Genomic DNA, 25,942 nt, shown 5'->3' with positions numbered 1-25,942 from the left:
CACTATGAATTGCTGGACTGGAGGAATGGTGAATTCACCAAGAAAAGTCGGGAAAACTATTTTCCCTAAAATGAGAAAATTTGGCTTCAGCCTGATGAAGGTTTATGGTTTTTGGCTTTCATAGACTGAACAGGATGATACCTGAATGGCAGCACATGGAGGCCTTAGATTAGACCCTCCACTATGCAGCCATAGGCATACTGTGCCCCCATTTGGTGGAACGCCATGTCCATGTTTCCTAGGGGCCTCTCTAGAACGTGGCACTGGATAACATACGGCACAGCCTTGGTTCCATATGGCCCTTTATGAACCTGGGGGTAGACAGCGCTACAGGGTGACCCCAAAGGCCGCCGTCCTACACCTCACAGGTAGCCAGCCGCTATAATAGGCGCATTCAGCACTAGGCCGTGCTATACCCACGTGCACCAGTGTCAGAGTCTAACCTTGTGTGATTTGCTGAGCATGATGGGATATCTGTGCAATTCAAGTCACATGACCCTGAGTAGAGGTCAATACCGCCCTGTTGTCACAGTAACAAAAAAAAATATTTCAATAAAAGTGCAACTTTCATGCCATAGAAAAGCTGTAAGCTACTCTTGGGGACCACATTGACACCCAATACATTCCTATAGAAAAACAACAAATGTAACTACATCCCAAAGTCACCATGCAAGCCAGGCCTGGTCTAGCCGCCATGCCAAGTGTGCCCTGATCACCCCTAAGCCCCACACAGAGGCTGGGAATACATACACAGCAGCCAACGTCAGCTCACATCACTCTGTGTCATGGAGTCCTCGTGCCCGCAACAAAGATGGCGGTTGCTCCTTCTCGGGCCACGCCCTTCTGATCTGTTTGTCCCAGGAACATTGGATCCTCCCTCTCAACGCAGGATACCGGCTCCCTGACCCAACCCTCGGGATACCGGTGGCCCCCCCACCTCGGGACACAGCGTCACTTCCGGGGGTGGTGGAGATGTGGAGCACTGCGGAGGCGAGGGACAAAGCGGAAAGTAGGAGACGAGGGACCGGCCGCATCCCGGGGCGTCAGGTAGGACTAGGAAAGGACCGGTGGTGAGGACCGTACCATGTGGGAGTGTGTGGGGGGGACGGAGAGAAATGTGCGGGCTGCAGAGAGCAGCAGTGACTCCTGACCGATGTCAGAGTCCGCAGGGCTGAGTGCGGTGTGTGCTGGATCCTCAGGATATACTGTGTATTCTATAGACTGTATATGTGTACTGTACATACTGTGTATTCTATAGACTGTCTATATGTGTACTGTATATACTGTGTATTCTATATACTGTCTATATGTGTACTGTACATACTGTGTATTCTATAGACTGTATATGTGTACTGTATATACTGTGTATTCTATATACTGTCTATATGTGTACTGTATATACTGTGTATTCTATAGACTGTCTATATGTGTACTGTATATACTGTGTATTCTATATACTGTCTATATGTGTACTGTATATACTGTGTATTCTATAGACTGTCTATATGTGTACTGTACATACTGTGTATTCTATAGACTGTCTATATGTGTACTGTATATACCCGTGTATTCTATAGACTGTCTATGTGTACTGTATATACTGTGTATTCTATAGACTGTCTATATGTGTACTGTACATACTGTGTATTCTATAGACTGTCTATATGTGTACTGTATATACCCGTGTATTCTATAGACTGTCTATATGTGTACTGTATATACTGTGTATTCTATAGACTGTATATGTGTACTGTATATACTGTGTATTCTATAGACTGTCTATATGTGTACTCTATATACTGTGTATTCTATAGACTGTCTATATGTGTACTGTACATACTGTGTATTCTATAGACTGTATATGTGTACTGTATATACTGTGTATTCTATAGACTGTCTATATGTGTACTGTACATACTGTGTATTCTATAGACTGTATATGTGTACTGTATATACTGTGTATTCTATAGACTGTCTATATGTGTACTGTATATACTGTGTATTCTATAGACTGTCTATGTGTACTGTATATACTGTGTATTCTATATACTGTCTATATGTGTACTGTATATACTGTGTATTCTATAGACTGTCTATATGTGTACTGTATATACTGTGTATTCTATATACTGCCAATATGTGTACTGTATATACTGTGTATTCTATATACTGTCTATATGTGTACTGTATATACTGCGTATTCTATATACTGTCTATATGTGTACTGTATATACTGTGTATTCTATAGACTGTCTATATGTGTACTCTATATACTGTGTATTCTATAGACTGTATATGTGTACTGTATATACTGTGTATTCTATATACTGTATCTATATGTGTACTGTATATACTGTGTATTCTATAGACTGCCAATATGTGTACTGTATATACTGTGTATTCTATATACTGTCTATATGTGTACTCTATATACTGTGTATTCTATAGACTGTATATGTGTACTGTATATACTGTGTATTCTATATACTGTATCTATATGTGTACTGTATATACTGTGTATTCTATAGACTGCCAATATGTGTACTGTATATACTGTGTATTCTATATACTGTCTATATGTGTACTCTATATACTGTGTATTCTATAGACTGTATATGTGTACTGTACATACTGTGTATTCTATATACTGTCTATATGTGTACTGTATATACTGTGTATTATATATACTGTCTATATGTGTACTGTATATACTGTGTATTCTATATACTGTATCTATATGTGTACTGTATATACTGTGTATTCTATATACTGTATCTATATGTGTACTGTATATACTGTGTATTCTATATACTGTATCTATATGTGTACTGTAGATACTGTGTATGCTATAGACTGTGTCTATGTGTGTACTGTATATACTGTGTATTCTATATACTGTATGTATATGTGTACTGTATATACTGTGTATTCTATATACTGTGTATGTGTACTGTATATACTGTATATTCTATATACTGTATCTATATGTGTACTGTATATACTGTGTATTCTATAGACTGTATCTATATGTGTACTGTATATACTGTGTATTCTATATACTGTGTCTATGTGTGTACTGTATATACTGTGTATTCTATATACTGTATCTATGTGTGTACTGTATATACTGTGTATTCTATACTGTATCTATATGTGTACTGTATTCTACATTGTATCATCTGTGTATACTGTGTATTCTATAGACTGTGTACTGTATATACTGTGTATAGAGACTGTATCTATGTGTACTGTATATACTGTGTATTCTATATACTGTCTATATGTGTACTGTATATACTGTGTATTCTATATACTGTGTCTATATGTGTACTGTATATACTGTGTATTCTATATACTGTCTATTTGTGTACTGTATATACTGTGTATTCTATAGACTGTCTATATGTGTACTGTATATACTGTGTATTCTATATACTGTATTCTACATTGCATCATCTGTATATACTGTGTATAGAGACTATATTCTATATACTGTGTATAGAGACTGTATATTCTATATACTGTGTATAGAGACTGTCCACCGGTGTATACTGTATCTATGTGTACTGTATATACTGTGTATAGAGACTGTATCTATGTGTACTGTATATACTGTGTATAGAGACTGTATCTGTGTACTGTATATACTGTATTCTACATTGTATCATCTGTATATACTGTGTATAGAGACTATCCACCGGTGTATACTGTATATGTGTACTGTAGATTGTATATACTGTGTATAGAGACTGTATATATTGTGTCCATGTGTATATACTGTGTCCATCTATGTACTGTATATAGTATATCCATGTGTATATACTGTATCCTCAGTATATATTGTGTATAGAGACTGTATCTATATGTGTACTGTATATACTGTATTCTACATTGTATCATCTATATATATATATATATAATTGTCTAAGGGTTTTTCTGTCAGTCCTAGAAATCCCGTATCGCTGATTGGTCGAGGCCACCAGGCCTCGACCAATCAGCGACGGGCACAGTCTGCCGCGAATACTGGAATCATCATTGTCCTCCACTGCTGTCAAGTGCCGCCACTGTGTTGTCTAAGGGTACCGTCACACTAAGCGACGCTGCAGCGATACCGACAACGATGTCGATCGCTGCAGCGTCGCTGTTTGGTCGCTGGAGAGCTGTCACACAGACAGCTCTCCAGCGACCAACGATGCCGAGGTCCCCGGTAACCAGGGTAAACATCGGGTTACTAAGCGCAGAGCCGCGCCTAGTAACCCGATGTTTACCATGGTTACCAGCGTAAACGTTAAAAAAACCAAACACTACATACTTACCTTCCGCTGTCTGTCCTCCGGTGCTCTGCTTTCCTCTGCACTGTCAGCGCCGGACAGCCGGAAAGTAGAGCGGTGACGTCACCGCTGTGCTTTCCGGCTGGCCGGCGCTGACACAGGATGCAGGAGGAGTGCAGAGAAGCAGAGCGCCGGGGACAGACAGCTGAAGGTAAGTATGTAGTGTTTGTTTTTTACTTTTACAATGGTAACCAGGGTAAACATCGGGTTACTAAGCGCGGCCCTGCGCTTAGTAACCCGATATTTACCCTGGTTACCAGTGAAGACATCGCTGGATCGGCGTCACACACGCCGATCCAGCGACGAAATAAAGTGCTGGACTTTCCCCAGCGACCAGCGATCTCCCAGCAGGGGCCTGATCGTTGGTCGCTGTCACACATAACGATTTCGTTAACGATATCGTTGCTACGTCACAAAAAGCAACGATATCGTTAACGATATCGTTATGTGTGACGGTACCTTAAGGGTCTAATTGTCTGTCTGTCTCGGATATCAGCCAATCAGCGATATTAGTGCGGGATTTAAACACCACTGACATACATACATACTCTACATACATACATATTCTAGAATACCCGATGCGTTTGAATCGGGTCAACATCTAGTCTGTATATACTGTGCATAGAGACTGTATATTCTATATACTGTGTATAGAGACTATGCACTGGTGTGTACTGTATATTGTATATACTGTGTATATAGACTATATATTGTGTCCATCTATATACTGTATATACTGTGTCCATCTATGTACTGTATATAGTATATCCATGTGTATATACTGTATCCTCAGTATATATTGTACATAGAGACTGTATCTATATGTGTACTGTATATACTGTATTCTACATTGTATCATCTATATATACTGTGCATAGAGACTGTATATTCTATATACTGTGTATAGACTATCCACCGGTGTATACTGTATATGTGTACTGTATATTGTATATACTGTGTATATAGACTATATATACTGTGTCCATCTATGTACTCTATATAGTGTATCCATGTGTATATACTGTATCCTCAGTATATATTGTGTATAGAGACTGTATCTATATGTGTACTGTATATACTGTATTCTACATTGTATCATCTATATATACTGTGCATAGAGACTGTATATTCTATATACTGTGTATAGACTATCCACCGGTGTATACTGTATATGTGTACTGTATATTGTATATACTGTGTATATAGACTATATATACTGTGTCCATCTATGTACTCTATATAGTGTATCCATGTGTATATACTGTATCATCAGTATATACTGTGTACAGAGACTGTATTCATCTATATACACACTGTATATACTATACACTGTTCATCTGTATATACTGTGTACTGTATATTGTCAATCTGTGTGCTGTATATACTCTATCCATCTGTATATTGTCCATCTGTATATACTGTATCCACCGTATATTCTATATACCTTATCCATCTGTATATACTGTATCATCTGTATATTCTATATACCGTATCATCTGTATATACTGTATCATCTGTATATTCTATATACCGTATCATCTGTATATACTGTATCATCTGTATATTCTATATACCGTATCATCTGTATATACTGTATCATCTGTATATTCTATATACCGTATCATCTGTATATACTGTATCATCTGTATATTCTATATACCGTATCATCTGTATATACTGTATCATCTGTATATTCTATATACCGTATCATCTGTATATACTGTATCATCTGTATATTCTATTTACCGTATCATCTGTATATACTGTATCATCTGTATATTCTACATACCGTATCATCTGTATATACTGTATCATCTGTATATTCTACATACCGTATCATCTGTATATACTGTATCATCTGTATATTCTACATACCGTATCATCTGTATATACTGTATCATCTGTATATTCTACATACCGTATCATCTGTATATACTGTATCATCTGTATATTCTACATACCGTATCATCTGTATATACTGTATCATCTGTATATTCTATATACCGTATCATCTGTATATACTGTATCATCTGTATATCCTATATACCGTACCCATCTGTATATCCTATATACCGTACCCATCTGTATATTCTATATACCGTACCCATCTGTATATCCTATATACCGTACCCATCTGTATATCCTATATACCGTATCATCTGTATATTCTATATACTGTATATACTATATCTATTTTTCAATCTGTTTACTTTCCACTCATCTGCTGTTTAACAAATATATCTCTGCTGTATCTTGCAATCTGTTTACTATCTATTATTTGTCCACAATATCTGTTGTATATCTATGCTGTATCTTTCTATATACGCTACTTTATCCATCTCTCTACTGTATCTTTAGCTATTGTATCTACTTTATGTATCTCTGCTGTATCTTTCAATCTGCCAACTGTATATACGGTATATTATTACTTACTAGATGGCAGCCCGATTCTAAAGAATCGGGAGTCTAGAATCCATATATACTTTATTTATTCAAATGTAAGAATAATACAATTAATAAATAATAGTAAGAAAGAACAAAAATAATAGGCAGTATATGGAGAAAACACCAAACAAAAGTTCAAAATTGGTGTGAAAATGTCACTGAACCACTTCACAACTAAATATATATAGTTTTGGTAAATGGTATTATCATTTTTTTGACGAAATTCGGCAGGAGCTAGAAGAGCAACGTCACTGGGCCCGCCTCCACGCAGTAGAAACTTGCTGTGAGGTAAAAATTCAAAAATCACACCAAAATGGCGGGCGGAGTGTGTCACAGTACGGCACGTTTCTGATTGGTCGCTCGCAGCAGGCGGCAACCAATCACACACTGGACACTGTTGACGTCACTTATCTCCGGACATTAGCTCCGGACATTAGCTCCGCACATTATCTCCGCACATTAGCTCCGCACATTAGCTCCGGACATTAGCTCCGGACATTAGCTCCGGACATTAGCTCCGCACATTAGCTCCGCACATTAGCTCCGCACATTAGCTCCGGACAAAGCCACGGAAGTTGGCACAAATTGCAGGAAGTAGTATTCTAGGCAATTAATCTCCGGACATTAGCTCCGGACATTAGCTCCGGACATTAGCTCCGGACAGGAAGTTGGCACAAATTGCAGGAAGTAGTATTCTAGGCAATTATATATTAGATATAGCACCATTAATTTCATGGTGCTGTACATGTTTAGGGGTTACATAGTTATAGATAACGTTTACAGTAAACACATTTACGATGACGGACTGGTACAGAGGGGAGAGGACCCCGTCCTTGCGGACTTACATTCTATGTATCCTCCATATCTGCTGTACATCACCTTTATGACTTTCTATATACCGTAATTTCCTATATCTGCAGTATGTAATGTTCAGTCTTCTGTATCTTTCTATGAACTCTCCTCCTGTATCTCTTCCAGTCTTTCTATCCATTGTAGATCTACTGTATCTTTGTTTCTCTCTACTATCTCTGCTGTATCTTGCAGTCTGTTCACTATCTATTGTATCTGTTGTAGTTCTGATGTATCTTTCTCTCTAAATATATTCTACTGTATCTTTCACTCTGTCTGTTCTGTACGGATCATCTATATCTATCTTTCCCAGGTTAGTATATTATATTGCACACTGTCAGGTTCCATCTGGCTCGTTCCTGCAGAGCTGTGATACGTGGTAACGAGTTCTGCCGCTGTGTCAGCAGGAAGCCACAATATTGCTGAGATCAGGACCCCGTCACTTACATCTGGGGGAAGCTGCCGGCGCCTCCATAGGGAGAGCTCGGTATTACACATGATGGGTCCTCCAGAGGTTCTATTGGCTTAGGTTCTTCTTTTGATCTCTGGGTGTCCAGCCGATCACTTGTATGGGGGTCCAAGCCCCAGTATATATGCATTCTCAATCTCTGCTCCATTCACAGGACCCTTGAACTGGTGATCGATGGGACCCCCGGTGATCATATATTCATCACCCCTGCCGTTTTTCATTGGCCAATCCTTATTAGGGTGTTTTGATGAACCTGCACCAGGGGGAATATACAGAGTGCCAGGAACATTTGATATGGAGGCCTCAGTGGGGGACCCTTTAATTTTTACTCTATTTTCTATTTTTTCAGGTGTAGCTGCTCCCATGGAGGTGGGGACCTGCCACTGTTGCTTTATCAGTCATACATTGCACTTGTTGATTCACACTCCATTCGAGCACAGATAGCATTGCTAATATCCCAAGGTGAGTGTCTGCACCCGTAGTCACACAGCAACCAATCACAAACTAGCTCTTATTTTCCTCGCGCAGGTTTCAACTTAAGAGAAGCGTTTTGATTGGTTGCTGAGAGCCGCTGTTCTACTCTTAGATCTGTGTATTTCTCCATGTTTCCCGCTGACTCAGCCGTGCAGACACCACGCCCGCCCCGCCATTCACTGCCATTGCTGAGTTACTGATGCACTGCTGCCAGCTAGCCCTTACACACACCTTTGGTTCCTGCCGCCGCTCCGTAGAACAGCATTTAATATTGCTGCACAGCACATTTAAAGGGGTTGTCCACGTTTTGGAATTTTTTTTTTTTTCTTAAATGCATGTACTTTGATCTAATGATAATTTTTGCAATTGGTGTTATTAAAAATGTTACACTGTTTTGCTTTTACAAGCTCTTTGTTCCCTGTACATTCAACTTTGATGTGGTCTGTGGTCATAAATCAGCTGAGAGGAGCTCAGAAAAAGACAACCAAGAGTTACAACCTCTTCTGTCCGACTGATGACAGGAGCTCTCCGATGGATCATCAGTTAGCTCATTCTGCAGCCTGCAATAGAGTGCAACAAAGAGGCTATAAAAATACATGGTAAAAAAAAGTTTAATGACACTTAATAGCAAAAATGTTTTTACAGCATCTATACTTTCACACTAGCGTCGGAATCTCCCCGTCGCAATGCGTCGGGGAGAGATTCCGACGCTAGCGTTTAGCGCATTGCACAATGGAGGCAGCGGATGCATTTCTCCGGCGCATCCGCTGCCCCATTGTAAGGTGCGGGGATGTGGGGGTGGAGTTCCGGCCGCGCATGCGCGGTCGGAAAAAGCGGTCCGTCAGGAGCAAAAAAAGTTACATGTAGCATTTTTTGCTCCCGACGGTCCGCAGAAGCACGACGCATCCGTCGCTCGACGGATGCGACGTGTGGCAATGCGTCGTCAATACAAGTCTATGGGGAAAAAAACGCATCCTGCAAGCACTTTTGCAGGATGCGTTTTTTCTGCAAAACGACGCATTGTGACGGATTGCAGAAAACGCTAGTGTGAAAGTAGCCTTAGTAAGAAAAATAAAATTGTCCTCAGATGTGGATATCCCCTTTACTTATTGTACATAATGTTCCAATAGTGCTACTATTTGCTCTAATACGTTAATAGGGTACGTAATGAATATCTGATCCATGGGGTTCATCCACCAATGGGACCCACATAATAATCCCATTAACCCTTTCATGACCGGATTGGGGTGTTTGGGCTGTTTTTGCTCTGTTGTGTTGTTTTTTGTTTTTTTTTACAAGGTACTGGAAAACAAGAAAGAAAAATGGGGAAAAGAATGCAATTCCTAAACTAATTTTTTGGATTCTTTATGGATAAAAAAAAAAATAGTGGATAAAAAAAAATTGCAGAAGTTTGTTAAAAAGAAAAATGTGATTTGTGCCGACTTTTTCTGAAATGTAATTGACGATTGAGCCACATAGATGCCGCTGTCAGCGTTTGGCCGCAGCGTTTAAATGGCTCATTATTCACTCTGCTCACCGACCTGAGGAATGTCCCTCCTGCGTCCACTGCTGGTTCAGCAGCTCCATGCAAAGCTCATAAAAGGCATTTACCTGGCGCTGAATAGAGAGGAGATACAGCTACAATATCCTTGTTTTTCTATATTTGTATTCATTTTAAGATAGATCTTCCCCATACACAGGGGGAGGGATTGGGCATGTTGATTTTCAACATGCCCTATCCTTTGATCTTCAGGGAGTCAGAGGTGGTTAACAGCAACTTCCATTCTTCCCAATGAGAATACATGCACTCTCGGAGAAACTGAGCATACGAGAAGGATTGGAGGGTCCTCAAAGGGAAAGAAGCGGACTGTCCGAGTACACACCACAATGTCCAGATTGGCCACAAATCTCCTGATCCTCAGCAGCCACACTCCTGCGTATGAAGCGGAGTGTATGTGAGGGAGCAGGTTGCTGCCACTCTGCCCTCACCCAAAAATGTCACTCAGTGAGGGCCTTCTGTTTTCTTCAAGGATTTTTACAAGGCTGCTTGATGAGCAGGTTTTTTCTTTCACCTTTTTTTTTTCCCCATGGCATCACTTTCAGGGTATGTGCACACGTCAGGATTTCTTGCAGAAATTTTCCTGACAAAAACCGGACATTTCTGCCAGAAATCCGCATGTGTTTTTGACGCGTTTTTTGTGTGTTTTTTCCCAAATGCATAGAAAAGCGGGAAAAACGCACAAAATCCGCAAAATTAATGAACGTGCTGCTTTTTTTTTTTTTTTTTTACAATGTGCACAAAAATTGCAGAATGCATTCTAAATGATAGGATGCATATGTCTGCGGTTTCTAATGTGGTTTTATCGCAAAAAAACCTGAACGTGTGCACATACCTTTAGGGATTGATTCAGGTTTGTTTTGACTTAGAGTAGTAAAGTTTCTTCTTTATTTTTCTTTTTTTTCTTTTAACATTTTTCTTTTTTTTTTTTTCCTCTTGCATTACTTTTTCTTTTTTGATTTTATAAATATATACAGACCAAAAGTTTGGACACACCTCATTTAAAGCTTTTTCTGTATTTTCATGACTATGAAAATTGGACATTCACACTGAAGGCATCAAAACTATGAATTAACACATTAACAAAAAAGTGTGAAACAACTGAAATTGTGTTATATTCTCGGTTCTTCAAAGTAGCCACCTTTTGCTTTGATGACTGCGTTGCACACTCTTGGCATTTTTTTTAAAATTTTTTGGGGAGGACCTTTTACATAAAAAAAAAAGTTTTTTTCCCCTCCCTATTTTTGTTAGGCTGGGTTAACATTGCGTTAAGTGTAGTCCGCTAACGCTATGTAATGGATGCGTTAGCGCACCCATTGACTGCCATTATGTAGCGCATAGCTAACGCATGTCATAATCGGCATGCGTCAGCGATGTGCTGTCATTCTGTGATGTTACTCGGACGCAGTCTGCAGCATTTTCGGGTCCGTCACCGCTAGCACAGATAGAGCATCTGCGCTAGCGCGATCGCATAAACGCGATCTTTTTCGGCTCTTGTGTTAACGCAGTCCGTTAGCGTATGCGGTGAACGGACTGCACTTAACGCAATGTGAACCTAGCCTTACTAAGGCCAGGATGACGACTTTCCCCACATATACTTGGTAAAGGACTCTCAGGGCTCACATGTCATGGGGTAGTAAACCACACTCGTCTGTCTTTGATCTGTCTACATATGGAATATACTTCAAGACATTTATCAGGAATAAAAAAATAAACGTATTTCGTTTGCTGTGCTCTTAAAAGTCTGATTTAGGAAAATATTATTTATTCAGTATTATTAAAATAAATAGGGGGGGGGAAACAAAACTAAAACGCAAAAGGATATTAATAAAATTTAAGTGTGTGTGGGGGAAAAAAAACTCTTAGAAGAAAAATAAAAATAAATGGCTCGCAGAAGGGGAGGAAAAAAAACAAAAGTGCAAAAAATTAAACCGTGCCATGTCGGGAAGGAGTTAAAGGCGACATTACTCCAGAGTTCTGTCATCACTGTAGACAACACAGAACATTGGGTTCCTACGGTGACAACCACTATTGGCCACCATTATAGACCTCGGGGTTGTCAGCCAGCCTCCAAACATGAGCTACATGGGTAAGCAGGGCATGGCAGGCTTGCCTTTAATAGTCATCCGAACACTGAGCCGTAGGGTTGTTTTGTGCATTATAGGTAGCCCCTTACTATATCGCCCCCACAAATTTGTGCCATGTTTGGTCACCCTGTAGAGGTTCCTGGTGCTCAGGTTGGGGCACAGCCAGGGCTCAGGCTGCCAGTAATCATTTCTGAGAAGTGAATTCTTGGCTGCTCACCCTACACTGGAATACGTCTCCTCCTGTCTTATTGTGTGTGTGGACTTTGATTTCTTTTCTCTTAATCTGCGTCACGTTGTTTTGAGACTGGTTCGGGCTGATCTCATGCAGTTCTTGCCAGCTCCCCGTACAGCGCCCTGCGATCAGCTTGTCATCACTGTTTGATTTTCTCATGTAAACGTGCAGCCATAAAAGTCAGTGCCACCATAAAAAAATAAAGAGCGTAAGAGAAGGGCCAACGTACAGATCCGGATCTAGATAGGTGGGAGTCTGATCACTGGTCTTGAGAATGGGGCTCAGAAATGCTGGATCAGCCAACACTCCATTTGTCCTTTATGGGGAAAAAAAAAGCCAAGGGCTGTTCTGGGCTATCACCGGCAGAGAAAAATGGAACAGTGGCATGTATATCCGGTTTGGCTAGAGTGATAGCCATACATGCACGCCATCGTTTAATTCATTCGATGTGGCACTATAGAGACAAAACAGAGCGTTATCGCTTGCAGTTCCATAGAGAATGAATGGAATGGTGTACCTGTGTAGCCACTGCTCTATTCCAGCCCGATACGCACGCCACCGCTCCATTTCTTTTTTGTGGGACGTCGGGTGATAGCCTAACACTGTTATTGTCTTTTTCCCCATAGAATATGAATGAAGTGGTGGCGGCTCATTTCATACTGGCATCTCAGAACCTGTTCTCGGGATTGTGGAGAGTTCCACCAGTCAGACCTCCAACCTATCGTTTGGATAGGTGATACATTTTAATTTTGGAAATAACCCTTTAATGAATAATAGTTTCTGAAATTAACCAAGAACCAATGATTTGGTAGCACCAACGATGGCCGTAGACGTTGCTTTGCCCCTGCAGTCATTACGTAGTTCTAACTGCACATTGCTAGACGCTGCGGTGGGTGATGCTTGTAAATGTATTCTGAGGACGCGCACGCTATTTTTGTTGTTGGTGGCTTCTCCTTGTGAAAGGTGACCTTCTGCTGGAATGAATCAGCGTGCGTGCCACGAGTGTGTAGGAAATGCATCTTATTAATCCAGCCCGGCACGTGCCGTCACTGCTGCATCTGGAGCTGCAGAGATTCATCCCGAGGGTTAATGAGTGTCTAATACCCCGGGATCTCTATTACCTTGTTAATGTATTGCCTATAGTGGGTGAAGAACTATGGATCCAAGCGTGTCTTTCTAGTAAAGATCAAGCATAAACATGGATACATCCCATTTCAAAAAGCTGTCCAGGGTCGCAAAATGTGTAGTTTTTATCTTCTGATATTGCATTTTAGGGCTATGGACTGCAATAGAGAGGTGCTGCAATACCAGACGCAGCCTGTGGACAGATGTGGCGCTGTCTTTATATATAAAAAAAAAGAAAAGAAAACCGCTGAGCTTAAAGCTGGCCATACACTTCAGATAGGTGTTGGCAAAACGCTTGTTCAATCTTTCCTGACCCCCAGCCCTACCCATACACATGCACTCAATGGCACAAGAAATCAGGTGGCTTGGCTCGCTTATTTTTACATGCTAGCCAGTGCGGCTGAGCCTTTTGTAAGTCGTGTTAGTAGGGCTGCATCCATGTTACTGGCTTTTTGAGAATAACGCTTTAGTAATGTAAGGGTTAAGAGAATATGACCCTCCTATTATTATTATTATTTATTGTTATAGCGCCATTTATTCCATGGCGCTTTACATGTGAGGAGGGGTATACATAATAAAAACAAGTACAATAATCTTAAACAATACAAGTCATAACTGGTACAGGAGGAGAGAGGACCCTGCCCGCGAGGGCTCACAATCTACAAGGGATGGGTGAGAATTCAGTAGGTGAGGATAGAGCTGGTCATGCAGCAGTTTGGTCGATCGGTGGTTACTGCAGGTTGTAGGCTTGTCGGAAGAGGTGGGTCTTCAGGCTCTTTTTGAAGGTTTCGATGGTAGGCGAGAGTCTGATGTGTTGGGGTAGAGCGTTCCAGAGTAGGGGTGATGCGCGAGAGAAATCTCGTATACGATTGTGGGAAGAGGAGATAAGAGGGGAGTAGAGAAGGAGATCTTGTGAGGATCGGAGGTTGCGTGTAGGTAAGTACCGGGAGACGAGGTCGCAGATGTATGGAGGAGACAGGTTGTGGATGGCTTTGTATGTCATGGTTAGGGTTTTGTACTGGAGTCTCTGGGTAATGGGGAGCCAGTGAAGGGATTGACAGAGGGGAGAAGCTGGGGAATAGCGGGGGGACAGGTGGATTAGTTGGGCAGCAGAGTTTAGAATAGATTGGAGGGGTGCAAGAGTGTTAGAGGGGAGGCCACAGAGCAGGAGGTTGCAGTAGTCAAGGCGAGAGATGATGAGGGCATGGACTAGGGTTTTTGCAGATTCTTGCTTGAGGAATGTACGGATTTGTGAAATATTTTTGAGTTGAAGTCGGCAGGAAGTGGAAAGGGCTTGGATATGTGGTTTGAAGGAGAGATCAGTGTCAAGGATTACCCCAAGGCAGCGAGCTTGTGGGACTGGGGAGAGTGGGCAGCCATGCACTGTAATGTATAGGTTCGTTGGGGGGAAATCGCGTGAGATGGGGGAACGATGATGAATTCTGTTTTGTCCATGTTAAGTTTCAGAAATCTAGCGGAGAAGAAGGATGAAATAGTGGACCGACATTGAGGGATTCTGGTTAGCAGGGGGGTGATATCTGGTCCAGAGCTGTAGATCCGTGTGTCATCAGCATAGAGGTGATACTGAAAGCCATGAGATTCTATGAGCTGTCCCAGGCCAAAGGTGTAAATGGAGAAGAGCAGGGGCCCAAGGACTGAACCTTGTGGGACTCTGACAGATAGGGGGTGAGGTGAGGAGGAGGTGTGTGAGTGGGGGACACTGAATGTCCGGTCTGTTAGGTGTGATGAGATCCAGGATAGGGCCAAGTCTGTGATGCCAAGGGATGAGAGGGTCTGTAATAATAGGGAATGGTCCACTGTGTCAAAGGCAGCCGACAGGTCAAGGAGGAGGAGGACAGAGTAGTGTCGCTTGCTCTTGGCGGTTAATAGGTCATTGGTGACCTTACTTAGGGCAGTTTCAGTGGAATGGTGTGACCGAAAGCCAGATTGTAAGCGGTCAAAGAGGGAACAAGAAGAGAGATGGGAGGACAGTTCAAGGTAGACGTGTTGTTCCAGTAGTTTGGAGGCATAAGGGAAAAGTGATATAGGGCGATAGCTAGATACAGAGGATGGGTCAAGAGAGGGCTTTGGATAGGTGTGATGGAGGCATGTTTAAAGCTTGAGGGGAAAACACCAGTTGTTATTGATAGGTTAGAGATGGGTTAGGGTTGGGATGAAGACTGCGGTGAGGTTTTGGATGAGGTGGGATGGGAGCGGGTCAAGTGCACAGGTGGTGAGATGCGATCTTGAGAGTAGAGTGGAGAGTTGATTTTCTGTAATGGTGGAGAAGTTGGTTTTGGAGGTGGAGGGCTGGGAAGTCGGGAGGAAGGGCTCTGGGGGTTGTTGACCAAAACTGTCTCTGATGCTATCAATCTTCTGCTTGAAAAATGAGGCAAAGTCTTCAGCTGAGATGAGGGAGGAGGTGCTGGGGGACACTGCTCCTATGACACTGGGTTTTAATTCCTAGCCCCAGTGTGTGGTTTCCTGTTTGTTAACTCCTAAACAACATCTGTCATTTGTATTTCTTTGTGGATTCAAATTGATCGTCAAAGAGGACTCGTCACTTTTTAGAAATACACCTGGTGTAAATGCCGCTGTTCTCCTGAATTTGGCGTTTTTTGCCTTTTGTCCATGCATTTCCCCGTTCCTGAGATATGACCCCTTCTTCCTTGCATATAAATCTAGTATTTTCATTAAATGGGCGTGGTCCTCAAGAAAACTCCCACAGAGAAGAATTGAGGACCACTCCCAATTGGCTAAGAGGAGATTTTTATACAGGGAGGAAGAGGCCATATCTCAGGAACGGAGAGGAGCAGGAGCAAAAGAAAAACAGCGCCGGATTCAGGACAGTGACATTTACACCAGGTTAAAAAAACAAAACGTATTAATGGCAAGTTACAGGCCCCTTTAATCCAGCCCTCTTACTATTTAGAGGGGTTGTATGAGATCAGAGTGGTCTGAGACGCTTGTTGTATGTAGATTAGCTAACTAAACTGCAACTAAGATTTCCAAAAGTGTGAGAAGTGTTGGTTTTATGATCCCTTTAATATCCTTTGTATCATTTCTAATCCATTCCCCTTGTGTAATGTCCTCAGCTGTCCCCTGCTGGTATATTTAGATGTCAGGTTTCTCAGGGATTGTACTGAAACTTGTTCTGTTTGCTTGTTTCCAGGTGAGCCATGATCCCTGTAACGGAGCTGCGGTATTTTGCTGACACGCAACCGGCTTATCGCATCTTGAAACCATGGTGGGATGTCTTCACGGACTACATATCGATCGTCATGCTGATGATAGCGGTGTTTGGGGGCACCCTGCAGGTCACACAGGATAAGATGATCTGCCTGCCTTGTAAATGGGTCACCCATGACAGCTGTAATGATTCATACCGTGCCTGGACAGCTTCAGAACCGGAGTACACCAACAGTAGCCTGGAGCCACCTCCTGAACTCGGCCCGACAGGCATCAAATACGACTTGGATAGACATCAGTATAACTACGTTGATGCTGTTTGCTATGAGAACCGGCTGCACTGGTTCGCCAAATATTTTCCTTACCTCGTGTTATTGCACACGTTGATCTTCTTGGCCTGTAGTAACTTCTGGTTTAAGTTTCCCCGCACCAGCTCCAAGTTGGAGCATTTTGTGTCCATCCTTCTCAAATGCTTTGATTCGCCATGGACAACTCGAGCCCTGTCCGAAACCGTGGTGGAAGAAAGCGATACGAAGCCGGCTGGAGGCAAGATGAACGGCTCGGTGGACAAGAAGTCTTCAACAGCAAGCGAAGATGTGGAAGCCACCGTGCCCATGCTTCAAAGGAGTAAATCCAGGGTGGAACAGGGAATTGTCGACAGAACTGAAACCGGCGTCTTGGATAAAAAGGAGGGCGAGCAGGCCAAAGCCTTGTTTGAGAAGGTGAAGAAGTTCAGAACTCATGTAGAAGAGGGTGATATAGTATACAGGCTCTACATGCGGCAGACAATCATCAAAGTCATCAAGTTTATTCTGATCCTCTGCTACACTGTGTATTACGTCAGCAGCATTACTTTTGATGTGGACTGCAAGGTGGACATTGAAAGCCTCACCGGCTATCGAATGTATCGTTGTGCTCATCCACTGGCCACCCTCTTTAAAATCTTAGCCTCTTTCTACATCAGCCTGGTGGGCTTTTATGGACTCGTCTGCGTCTACACACTCTGGTGGATGCTGAGGCGGTCCTTAAAAAAGTATTCTTTCGAGTCCATCCGAGAGGAGAGCAGCTACAGCGATATCCCGGATGTGAAGAATGACTTTGCCTTCATGCTGCATCTCATTGACCAGTATGATCCACTCTACTCGAAGCGCTTTGCCGTCTTTTTGTCGGAAGTCAGTGAGAATAAACTGAGACAGCTGAACCTCAATCACGAGTGGACATTGGAAAAACTACGGCAAAGGATCACCAAGAACTCCCAGGACAAGCTGGAGCTGCACCTTTTCATGTTGAGTGGTATCCCCGACACAGTATTTGACCTTGTTGAGCTGGAAGTTTTGAAACTAGAACTTATACCAGATGTCACCATTCCTCCTAGCATCGCCCAGCTACTGGGGTTAAAGGAGCTCTGGTTGTACCACACAGCTGCTAAAATTGAGGCGCCAGCTTTAGCCTTCCTCCGAGAGAACCTGAAGTCACTGCATATCAAATTTACAGACATCAAGGAGATTCCTCTATGGATCTATAGCTTGAAAAACCTGGAGGAACTGCACTTAACTGGTAACCTGAGCTCCGAGAACAACCGATATATCGTCATTGATGGTCTACGAGAGTTGAAGAGGTTGAAAGTGTTGAGACTGAAGAGTAACCTGACTAAATTACCCCAGGTCGTGACCGATGTGGGCGTCCACCTGCAGAAGCTCTCTGTCAACAATGAGGGCACCAAGCTGATGGTCCTCAACAGTCTCAAAAAGATGGTGAACCTTGCAGAACTGGAGTTGGTGCGCTGTGATTTAGAGAGAATCCCTCACTCCATTTTTAGTCTTCACAACCTTCAGGAGATTGATCTGAAGGATAATAATTTGAAGACTATCGAGGAGATTATCAGCTTCCAGCATCTGCACAGACTGACCTGCCTGAAGCTCTGGTATAACCACATTGCCTACATCCCCATTCAGATTGGCAATCTGGCATGCCTTGAGCGCCTGTACCTCAATCGCAACAAGATAGACAAAATACCAATACAGCTGTGCTTGTGCCGAAAGCTCCGCCATCTTGACCTGAGCCACAATACTCTAACAAGCATCCCGTTGGAGATTGGGCAACTTCAGAACTTGCAGTATTTTGCTGTAACTGCCAACCATGTGAGTATTTCTTCTTGCAAAATTCACAAGAATTAGCACCCCTGTGTTTTGTTTTTTTAAGCAAAATGTTTCTCTGTGCCAGGTGGTGGGTGCGATTACATCCCATAAGTGGGCATCTGCATAGAGTAGCTCTAAGGAAGAGGGTTCCCCTGTGTTGCAAAACTACCACCCCCACCATCACACTCCAGCTGGGGAGCCACAGGTTGCAAACAACTGTTTAGTATTATACCAGTTAAAGATGTATCTATATAGGGATTTCTTAATTAAAGAAGAGGGTTTGCCTATTTAAAAAAAAAAAAAAAAAATGGTGTGTTTCTAGGATATGTCATCATTTTGTGACCAGTCGTGGTCCGACACAGATTTTGACCTCCTTTGCTAGTTTTTCCCTGCACTGCGGCCCAGTCATCAGCTGTGCATGGAGCTGCACCACTGCACAATGTAACACGGATAATGCTGAACAGGTTCTAGTTGTGTTTCTTTCAGGATCCATAGGGGTCCGAGAGTTCAGATTTCGGTCAACCATAAAGAGTTGGTGTTTTCCTATTTATGCCATCCTTTTACATAATGCAAAAGCCTCTTTTTGAAGAAAGTATAGAATAACTAGTTTTCCCAAAAGCTCCATCAACCCATGTCAGAATTGCTCCATCTACTATATAACTGTCTGTCTCTGTCTGTCATGGATATTCATTGGTCGCGGCCTCTGTCTGTCATGGAAATCCAAGTCGCTGATTGGTCGTGGCAAAACGCCCACGACCATTGCCATGATCAATCAGCGATGGGCGCAGTACGACGGCAACATGGCCGCTCCTTCCTCCCCGCAGTCTGCCCGCTCCATACTCCCCTCCAGTCAGCGCTCACACAGGGTTAATGGCAGCGCTAATGGATCTAATCTAAAAAGATCTAATGTTAAAAATAATTAAAAAATCATACTCACCTTCCGGCGCCTTACCCACTCCTCGCGACGCTCCGGTGACCGGTCCATGCATTGCGATCTCGCGGGATGATGACGCAGCGTTCTCGCTAGACCACTACGTCATCATCATCTTGCGAGACCGCAGTGCACTCTTGAGACCGGAGCGCGCGAGGAGCGTCGGTAAACGCTTCCTGGATCCAGGGGCCAACGGAAGGTGAGTATATAACTATTTGTTATTTTAATTCTTTTTTTTAACAGGGATATGATGCCCACATTGCTATATACTGCGCGGGCTGGGCAATATACTACGCGGACATGCATATTCTAGAATACCCGATGCATTAGAATCGGGCCACCATCTAGTTCTACATAGTCAAAAACACAGTACCCCACGCCCTCCTCCCCCAGCCGATTAATATAGATGTTAGCAACTGCTGCAAAGTAACCGTCGCATTATTTGGATATTTTCATCAGCTGGAGCATTTTCTATAAAAGGGATTTTAATAATTAAAGCCATTCAATATTTTCTTACTTGGCAAGTGGATAACCCGACCTGTCCGCGCTTCCTGGAAATAGTAGTTTTCTTGTAACAAGAGTAAATTCTGCTTGTGAATTAAGAGTGCTTTCTGCCTGTTGCAAAGCTACATCTCCCAGCAAGCCTCGTCAATTTTACGACTTATGACTTCATAAAATGGGAGTACCCTTTTTCTAGATTATAGTCAGTGCGACCTTGCCTTACATACAGGTGCTTCTCAAAAAATTAGAATATCATCAAAAAGTTAATTTATTTCAGTTCTTCAATACAAAAAGTGAAATTCATATATAGACATTACACACAGAGTGATCTATTTCAAGTTTTTATTTCTGTTAATGTTGATTATTATGGCTTACAGCCAATGAAAACCCAAAAGTCATCATCTCAGTAAATTAGAATACTTTGACACCTGCTTGAAAAAATGATTTTAAAATCTGAAATGTTGTCCTACTGAAATGTATGTTCAGCAAATGCACTCAATACTTGGTCGGGGCTCCTTTTGCTTCAATTACTGCATCAATGTGGCGTGGCATGGAGGCAATCAGCCTGTGGCACTGCTGAGGTGTTATAGAAGCCCAGGTTGCTTTGATAGCAGCCTTCAGCTCTTCTGTATTGTTGGGTCTGGTGTCTCATCTTCCTCTTGACCATACACCATAGATCCTCTATGGGGTTAAGGTCAAGCGAGTTTGCTGCCAATCAAGCACAGTGATACTGTTGTTTGTAAACCAGATATTGGTACTTTTGGCAGTGTGGACAGGTGCCAAGTCCTGCTGGAGAATAACATTTCCATCTCCCAAAAGCTTGTCGGCAGAGGGAAGCATGAAGTGCTATAACTTTTACTGGCAGATGGCTGCGCTGACTTTGGTCTTGATAAACACAGTGGACCTACACCAGCAGATGACATGGCTCCCCAAACCATCACTGATCATGGAAACTTCACACTAGACCTTGGAAATCAAGGTCCCAGAGTCTGGAGGAAGAGTGGAGAGGCCACAATCCAAGCTGCTTGAGGTCTAGTGTGAAGTTTTTACAATCAGTGATGGTTTGGGGAGCCATGTCATCTGCTGGTGTAGGTCCACTGTGTTTATCAAGACCAAAGTCAGCGCAGCCGTCTACCAAGAAGTTTTAGAGCACTTCATGCTTCCCTCTGCCGACAAGCTTTTTGGAGATGGAAATTTCATTCTCAAGCAGGACTTGGCACTTGTCCATACTGCCAAAAGTACCAATACCTGGTTTTAAAACAACAGTATCACTGTGCTTGATTGGCAGCAAACTCGCCAGACCTTAAAGGGAACCTGTCACCCCGAAAATCCGGGGTGAGGTAAGCCCACCGGCATCAGGGGCTTATCTGCAGCATTCTGTAATGCTGTAGATAAGCCCCCGATGTAACCTGAAAAGGGAGAAAAAGACGTTATATTATACTCACCCAGGGGCGGTCCCGCTGCTGGTCAGGTCGGATGGGCGTCTCCGGTCCGCTGCGGCGCCTCCTATCTTCTTTCCATGACGTCCTCTTCTGATCTTCAGCCACGGCGCAGGCGTACTTTGCTCTGCCCTGTTGAGGGCAGACAAAGTACTGCAGTGCGCAGGCGCCGGGCCTCTGACCTTTCTGGCGCCTGCGCACTGCAGTACTATCCTCTGCCCTCAAGAGGGCAGAGCAAAGTACGCCTGCGCCGGAGCCGTGGCTGAAGATCAGAAGAGGACGTCATGGAAAGAAGATAGGAGGCGCCGCAGCGGACCGGAGATGCCCATCCGACCTGACCAGCAGCGGGACCGCCCCTGGGTGAGTATAATCTAACGTCTTTTTCTCCCTTTTCAGGTAACATGGGGGCTTATCTACAGCATTACAGAATGCTGCAGATAAGCCCCTGATGCCGGTGGGCTTACCTCACCCCGGATTTTCGGGGTGACAGGTTCCCTTTAACCCGATAAAAAAAATCTATGGGGTTTTGTCAAGAGGAAGATGAGACACCAGACCCAACAATGCAGACTAGATGAAGGCTTCTATCAAAGCAACCTGGGCTTCCATAACACCTCAGCAGTGCCACAGGCTGATCGCCTCCATGCCACACCGCATTGATGAAGTAACTGATGCAAAATTAGCCCTGACCAAGTATTGAGTGCATTTACTGAACATACATTTCAGTAGGCCAACATTTCGGATTTTAAAATAATTTTTTAAAGCTGGTGTTATAAAGTATTCTAATTTACTGAGATAATGACTATTGCGTTTGTATTGGCTGTAAGCCATAATCATCAACATTAACAGAAAAACACGTGAAATAGATCACTCTGTTTGTAATGACATACTAAAGAGGTCTCCGGTGGTCTTGGACCACTTTCTATGTGACCAGCATAAGAACTTTCCTTGTAAAATTAACCCATTTCTCTTCTCCTTAGATTGAGAACCTGCCGCCGGAGCTTTTCCAGTGCAAGAAACTTCGTACCCTGAATCTAGGGAACAATGGCCTGCAGTCTCTGCCCTCCCGGGTGGGCGAGCTCACCAATCTGGCCCAGATGGAGCTGAGGGGCAACAGACTGGAGTGTCTTCCCGTGGAGCTTGGGGAATGTCACCTCTTAAAACGCAGCGGACTCGTGGTGGAGGAGGATTTGTTCAACACTTTGCCTCTGGAGGTGAAGGAGAAGTTAACCAGAGCAGACAAGGAACCTGTGTGAGAAGGACACAAGTCAAGGGGAATCCTTATGAGACCTCAGCACTGGGGGTGATTGGGGGCTTCTGCTTATTCTCAATACAGTGATGAGCACTGAACACAGCGATCTGGCGTCTGTCCTATGAGGGCTCACATACTGGATGACCCTGGAAGGGAAGGAAGGTCGCCACCCATTCCTGTCCTGCACAGACGTCCTATCTCCAGGCGGACAGCTTTAACTTCGTAGTCATTACCGCCATCCCATGCTTCTTCCTCTACTGCTATTCTTAGGAAGGGCTATTGGTGCTTTTATTTCATGTGCGTTTATCGCGTCCATTTTTGTTCTCATGAATTTTCATTATTTATAGTTTTGTTTTTTTTTTTTGCATGACCCGATCCCTATAGAGCCTTAATGTAAATGTTCCCATCGCTCCAGCTAAGCTGCTTGTTACTAATTTACATAGCGGACCACTGTGCCAAAGCGTGGGAATCTGATATTAACCAAGTGCCCCCTGCTCTGACTATACATGGGTGACGGTGAGGACGGGCAGCACCACGCATGTCGCCTTTCAGCTGTGTAATGCAGAGGCCTGATGGAAATCACTTACACTGTGTGTACACATAGACACATACACGCCACACACATGTAGATTTCTCCATTACTGTTAGAACATTTCCAGGAACACTCCGAGGAAAAACAATACTGCCTAAGCCTGTCGCATGAAACCTGGCTCTTTTCTGCATGCTTGTGTCCTGTACCACCCCCTTAGTCCCAGCACAGGGCACAACTCTGTATATCCACATGGACCAGAGTGTTTCTCCATGGCATCACATAGCCGCCACATTCAAAGGGAACCCATCCGGAGAATACGGCTGCTACACAATAGGTAGATAGAAATACAGACAAATCACCGCTTTCACTGCGGCATCAGAGAGAAAACAAGAGTTTGATGATGGAGCTGGATCCACCAGGTGTTTCCCTATCGCTTGGCGGTCTATTTGCTCTGCCGCCCCCCGCCCCTACTCCGACCAGGTGGACTGTTTCCCCCCTCCATAATTTCACCGATCAGACAGTTCGACCCCCCTCCCCTTACTCCCACCGGGCGGACTGCCCCTCCTCTTCTCCATACTTCCATCGGGTGGACTGTCGAGCCCCCAACGGGCAGACTTTTCTCCCTATTGCCCACTACACTCCCCACCGGGCAGACTGTTCCAACCCCCCATACTCTCACCGGGTGGACTGTTTGCCCCTACTATCAATGCGCAAAAAAATTTCCCCCCCTTCCCCAGCTGAATGTTCGCCTCCCCCCTCCCCCCCCCCCCCCACCTACTTTCCCTTCTATTTCAGTGAATCTCCTTCCCGGATTCTTTCAGTTTTGACCTAAATGCAGCAGCATTTCAAGTTAAAATTTCGCAATTAATAACTAATTACGGTAATTTCCTGTCTGGATCTGATGCATCCTGTGGCTCAGACTGCCTAATTCTCCTTTTAGGAAGCATAGTACAAAAACTTGGCCCTCCAATCTAAAATTAACTTAAATATTTTAATGTACAGTCCTAACAAAAACGTTTGCAACGTTTCGGTGAATATCAGTCCTTCATCAGTGCACCGACTGCCAATGCGTCCACGAGACAGAGCAAGCGCCTGTGAGTGCGGTATCCGCTGCTGGGCACAGGAGAGCATTCTCACCGGAGTGCTTAGTGCTGTACTTCTTACTGGAATTGGACTCTACTTGAGCACCGTATAACAGTAGTGCCGTGCGCTTTCATGTTAATTCTGCTTTAAGGACTCTATAACAGAAGCAAATATCTGTGGACCAGTAACTGCTCGGCTGCAGGCCCCAGATAGTGCCCCATTGTGCTGGAGAGAGAGCGAGCAGCGCATCGTGCCCCATTGTGCCGGAGTGGCACCTCCATGCAGACCAGTGTGTTATCTCTACCAGGCCCCTCTGCTTTACACTAGATAGGAGGATTTTAGCTGAGGTATTGACCGTGTTAACCCCTCAGTCGCCCTCTGTACAGCAGTTAATTTAGTCCTAATACGGCAGCTGTGTCATCCAAACATCTACGTGTCTGCACACGGGGCGGGCATCCCATCCCTATCACAACCATTCAACTGTGTTTTCTGCATTTTTTTTTGTTTTCTCACCATGGACATTTCATTTTTTGCAGAGGGTGATTTTAAAGGGGCGGTGCTATTAAAATGTCTCGTTATATACATTTGATGAGGTCATTGCGCACAGCTTACTGTTACCGCGCTTTAAGGCTGTTTTGTTGCTTTTGCCCATATTTTGTGCATTGTATTTTAGTTTAGTTTTCCGCCTTGACGCCTTAGTTTTGTTTCCGCCATCAGCGATGTGCCTGTTGCATGAGATCCTGCAGTCCAAAGACTTGATCTTTCCGCCGCCTCGCTGCGTTAATGTCTTCCGTATCCTGCAGATGATCAAGAGAATCGCGCCATTCATCCACTGCGTTATGTTTGTACATCACCCCCAGGAGCTTTCTAGCTCGTTACGTTTGTCCGCCTGCATCAGGTGGCCATTTTTTTGTCTTAACTGACCTTTTTGTTTGTTCTGGCTTCAAGAAAAAAAAAATGTACATGTAAGTCACTCGTCCTTCATGTTCGCATAGATCTCAAGTAAAATTATACTTTAGTCCAAATGATTTTTTGGCTTGAATTTTACTTTTCACCGACCAGGGGGAAAGAGAAACATGCAGATTTCAGGCTCATTTTACATGTTTTGGACACTTTTAAGTCATCTTCATAAATGGGTAAGGATAGCCGTTCTTGAGATATTAACGCGTTTTGTTTACAGCTCGTTGTCTTGGAGACCGACCACTGCTAGACAGCAGAACATGCGCAGCTGCTTACAAGCTCTTTTCTGTTGAGCTTGTAGGCACTGCTTTGAAGCTAGAGCACGCAATGATGCCATCCCAGTCAATTTC

General features: G+C 43.4%; 2 protein-coding genes across 8 annotated transcripts in view; one reads left to right on the top strand and one right to left on the bottom strand.

Moving 5' to 3' along the window:
• KYAT1 (kynurenine aminotransferase 1) overlaps window positions 1-940 on the bottom strand; it is a 71,216-nt gene extending 70,276 nt beyond the window's left edge. For 2 of the 6 annotated variants that reach the window (XM_069748185.1, XM_069748186.1), the window contains exon 1: window positions 751-813. Coding sequence is in view for 1 of the 6 variants with exons in the window: in XM_069748187.1 (XP_069604288.1) it covers window positions 773-787 (15 nt within the window). In the remaining 5 variants the exon portion in view is untranslated. Of the gene's footprint in view, window positions 1-750 lie in introns of all 6 variants that reach the window. The other 4 variants (XM_069748187.1, XM_069748188.1, XM_069748190.1 and 1 more) reach the window with 4 other exon arrangements.
• Window positions 915-25,658, top strand: LRRC8A (leucine rich repeat containing 8 VRAC subunit A). Of its 2 annotated transcripts, XM_069748183.1 has the most exons (4): window positions 915-1,047; window positions 8,444-8,556; window positions 16,743-18,900; window positions 22,746-25,658. In XM_069748183.1, the coding sequence occupies exons 3-4, from the start codon at window positions 16,750-16,752 to the stop codon at window positions 23,019-23,021; spliced, it is 2,427 nt and encodes an 808-aa protein (XP_069604284.1). In that variant the 5' UTR covers window positions 915-1,047; window positions 8,444-8,556; window positions 16,743-16,749; the 3' UTR covers window positions 23,022-25,658. The 2 variants fall into 2 exon arrangements, with proteins under 2 accessions (XP_069604284.1, XP_069604285.1); XM_069748184.1 differs by lacking the exons at window positions 915-1,047; window positions 8,444-8,556 and adding an exon at window positions 9,054-9,167.
• The last annotated feature ends 284 nt before the right edge of the window (window positions 25,659-25,942 follow it).

This window comes from Ranitomeya imitator, chromosome 2 (genome assembly GCF_032444005.1).
Source record: "Ranitomeya imitator isolate aRanImi1 chromosome 2, aRanImi1.pri, whole genome shotgun sequence".
Lineage (NCBI taxonomy): Eukaryota > Metazoa > Chordata > Amphibia > Anura > Dendrobatidae > Ranitomeya > Ranitomeya imitator.
Note: the sequence above shows the minus strand (reverse complement) of the source record. Positions and strands in the feature narration are given on the sequence as shown.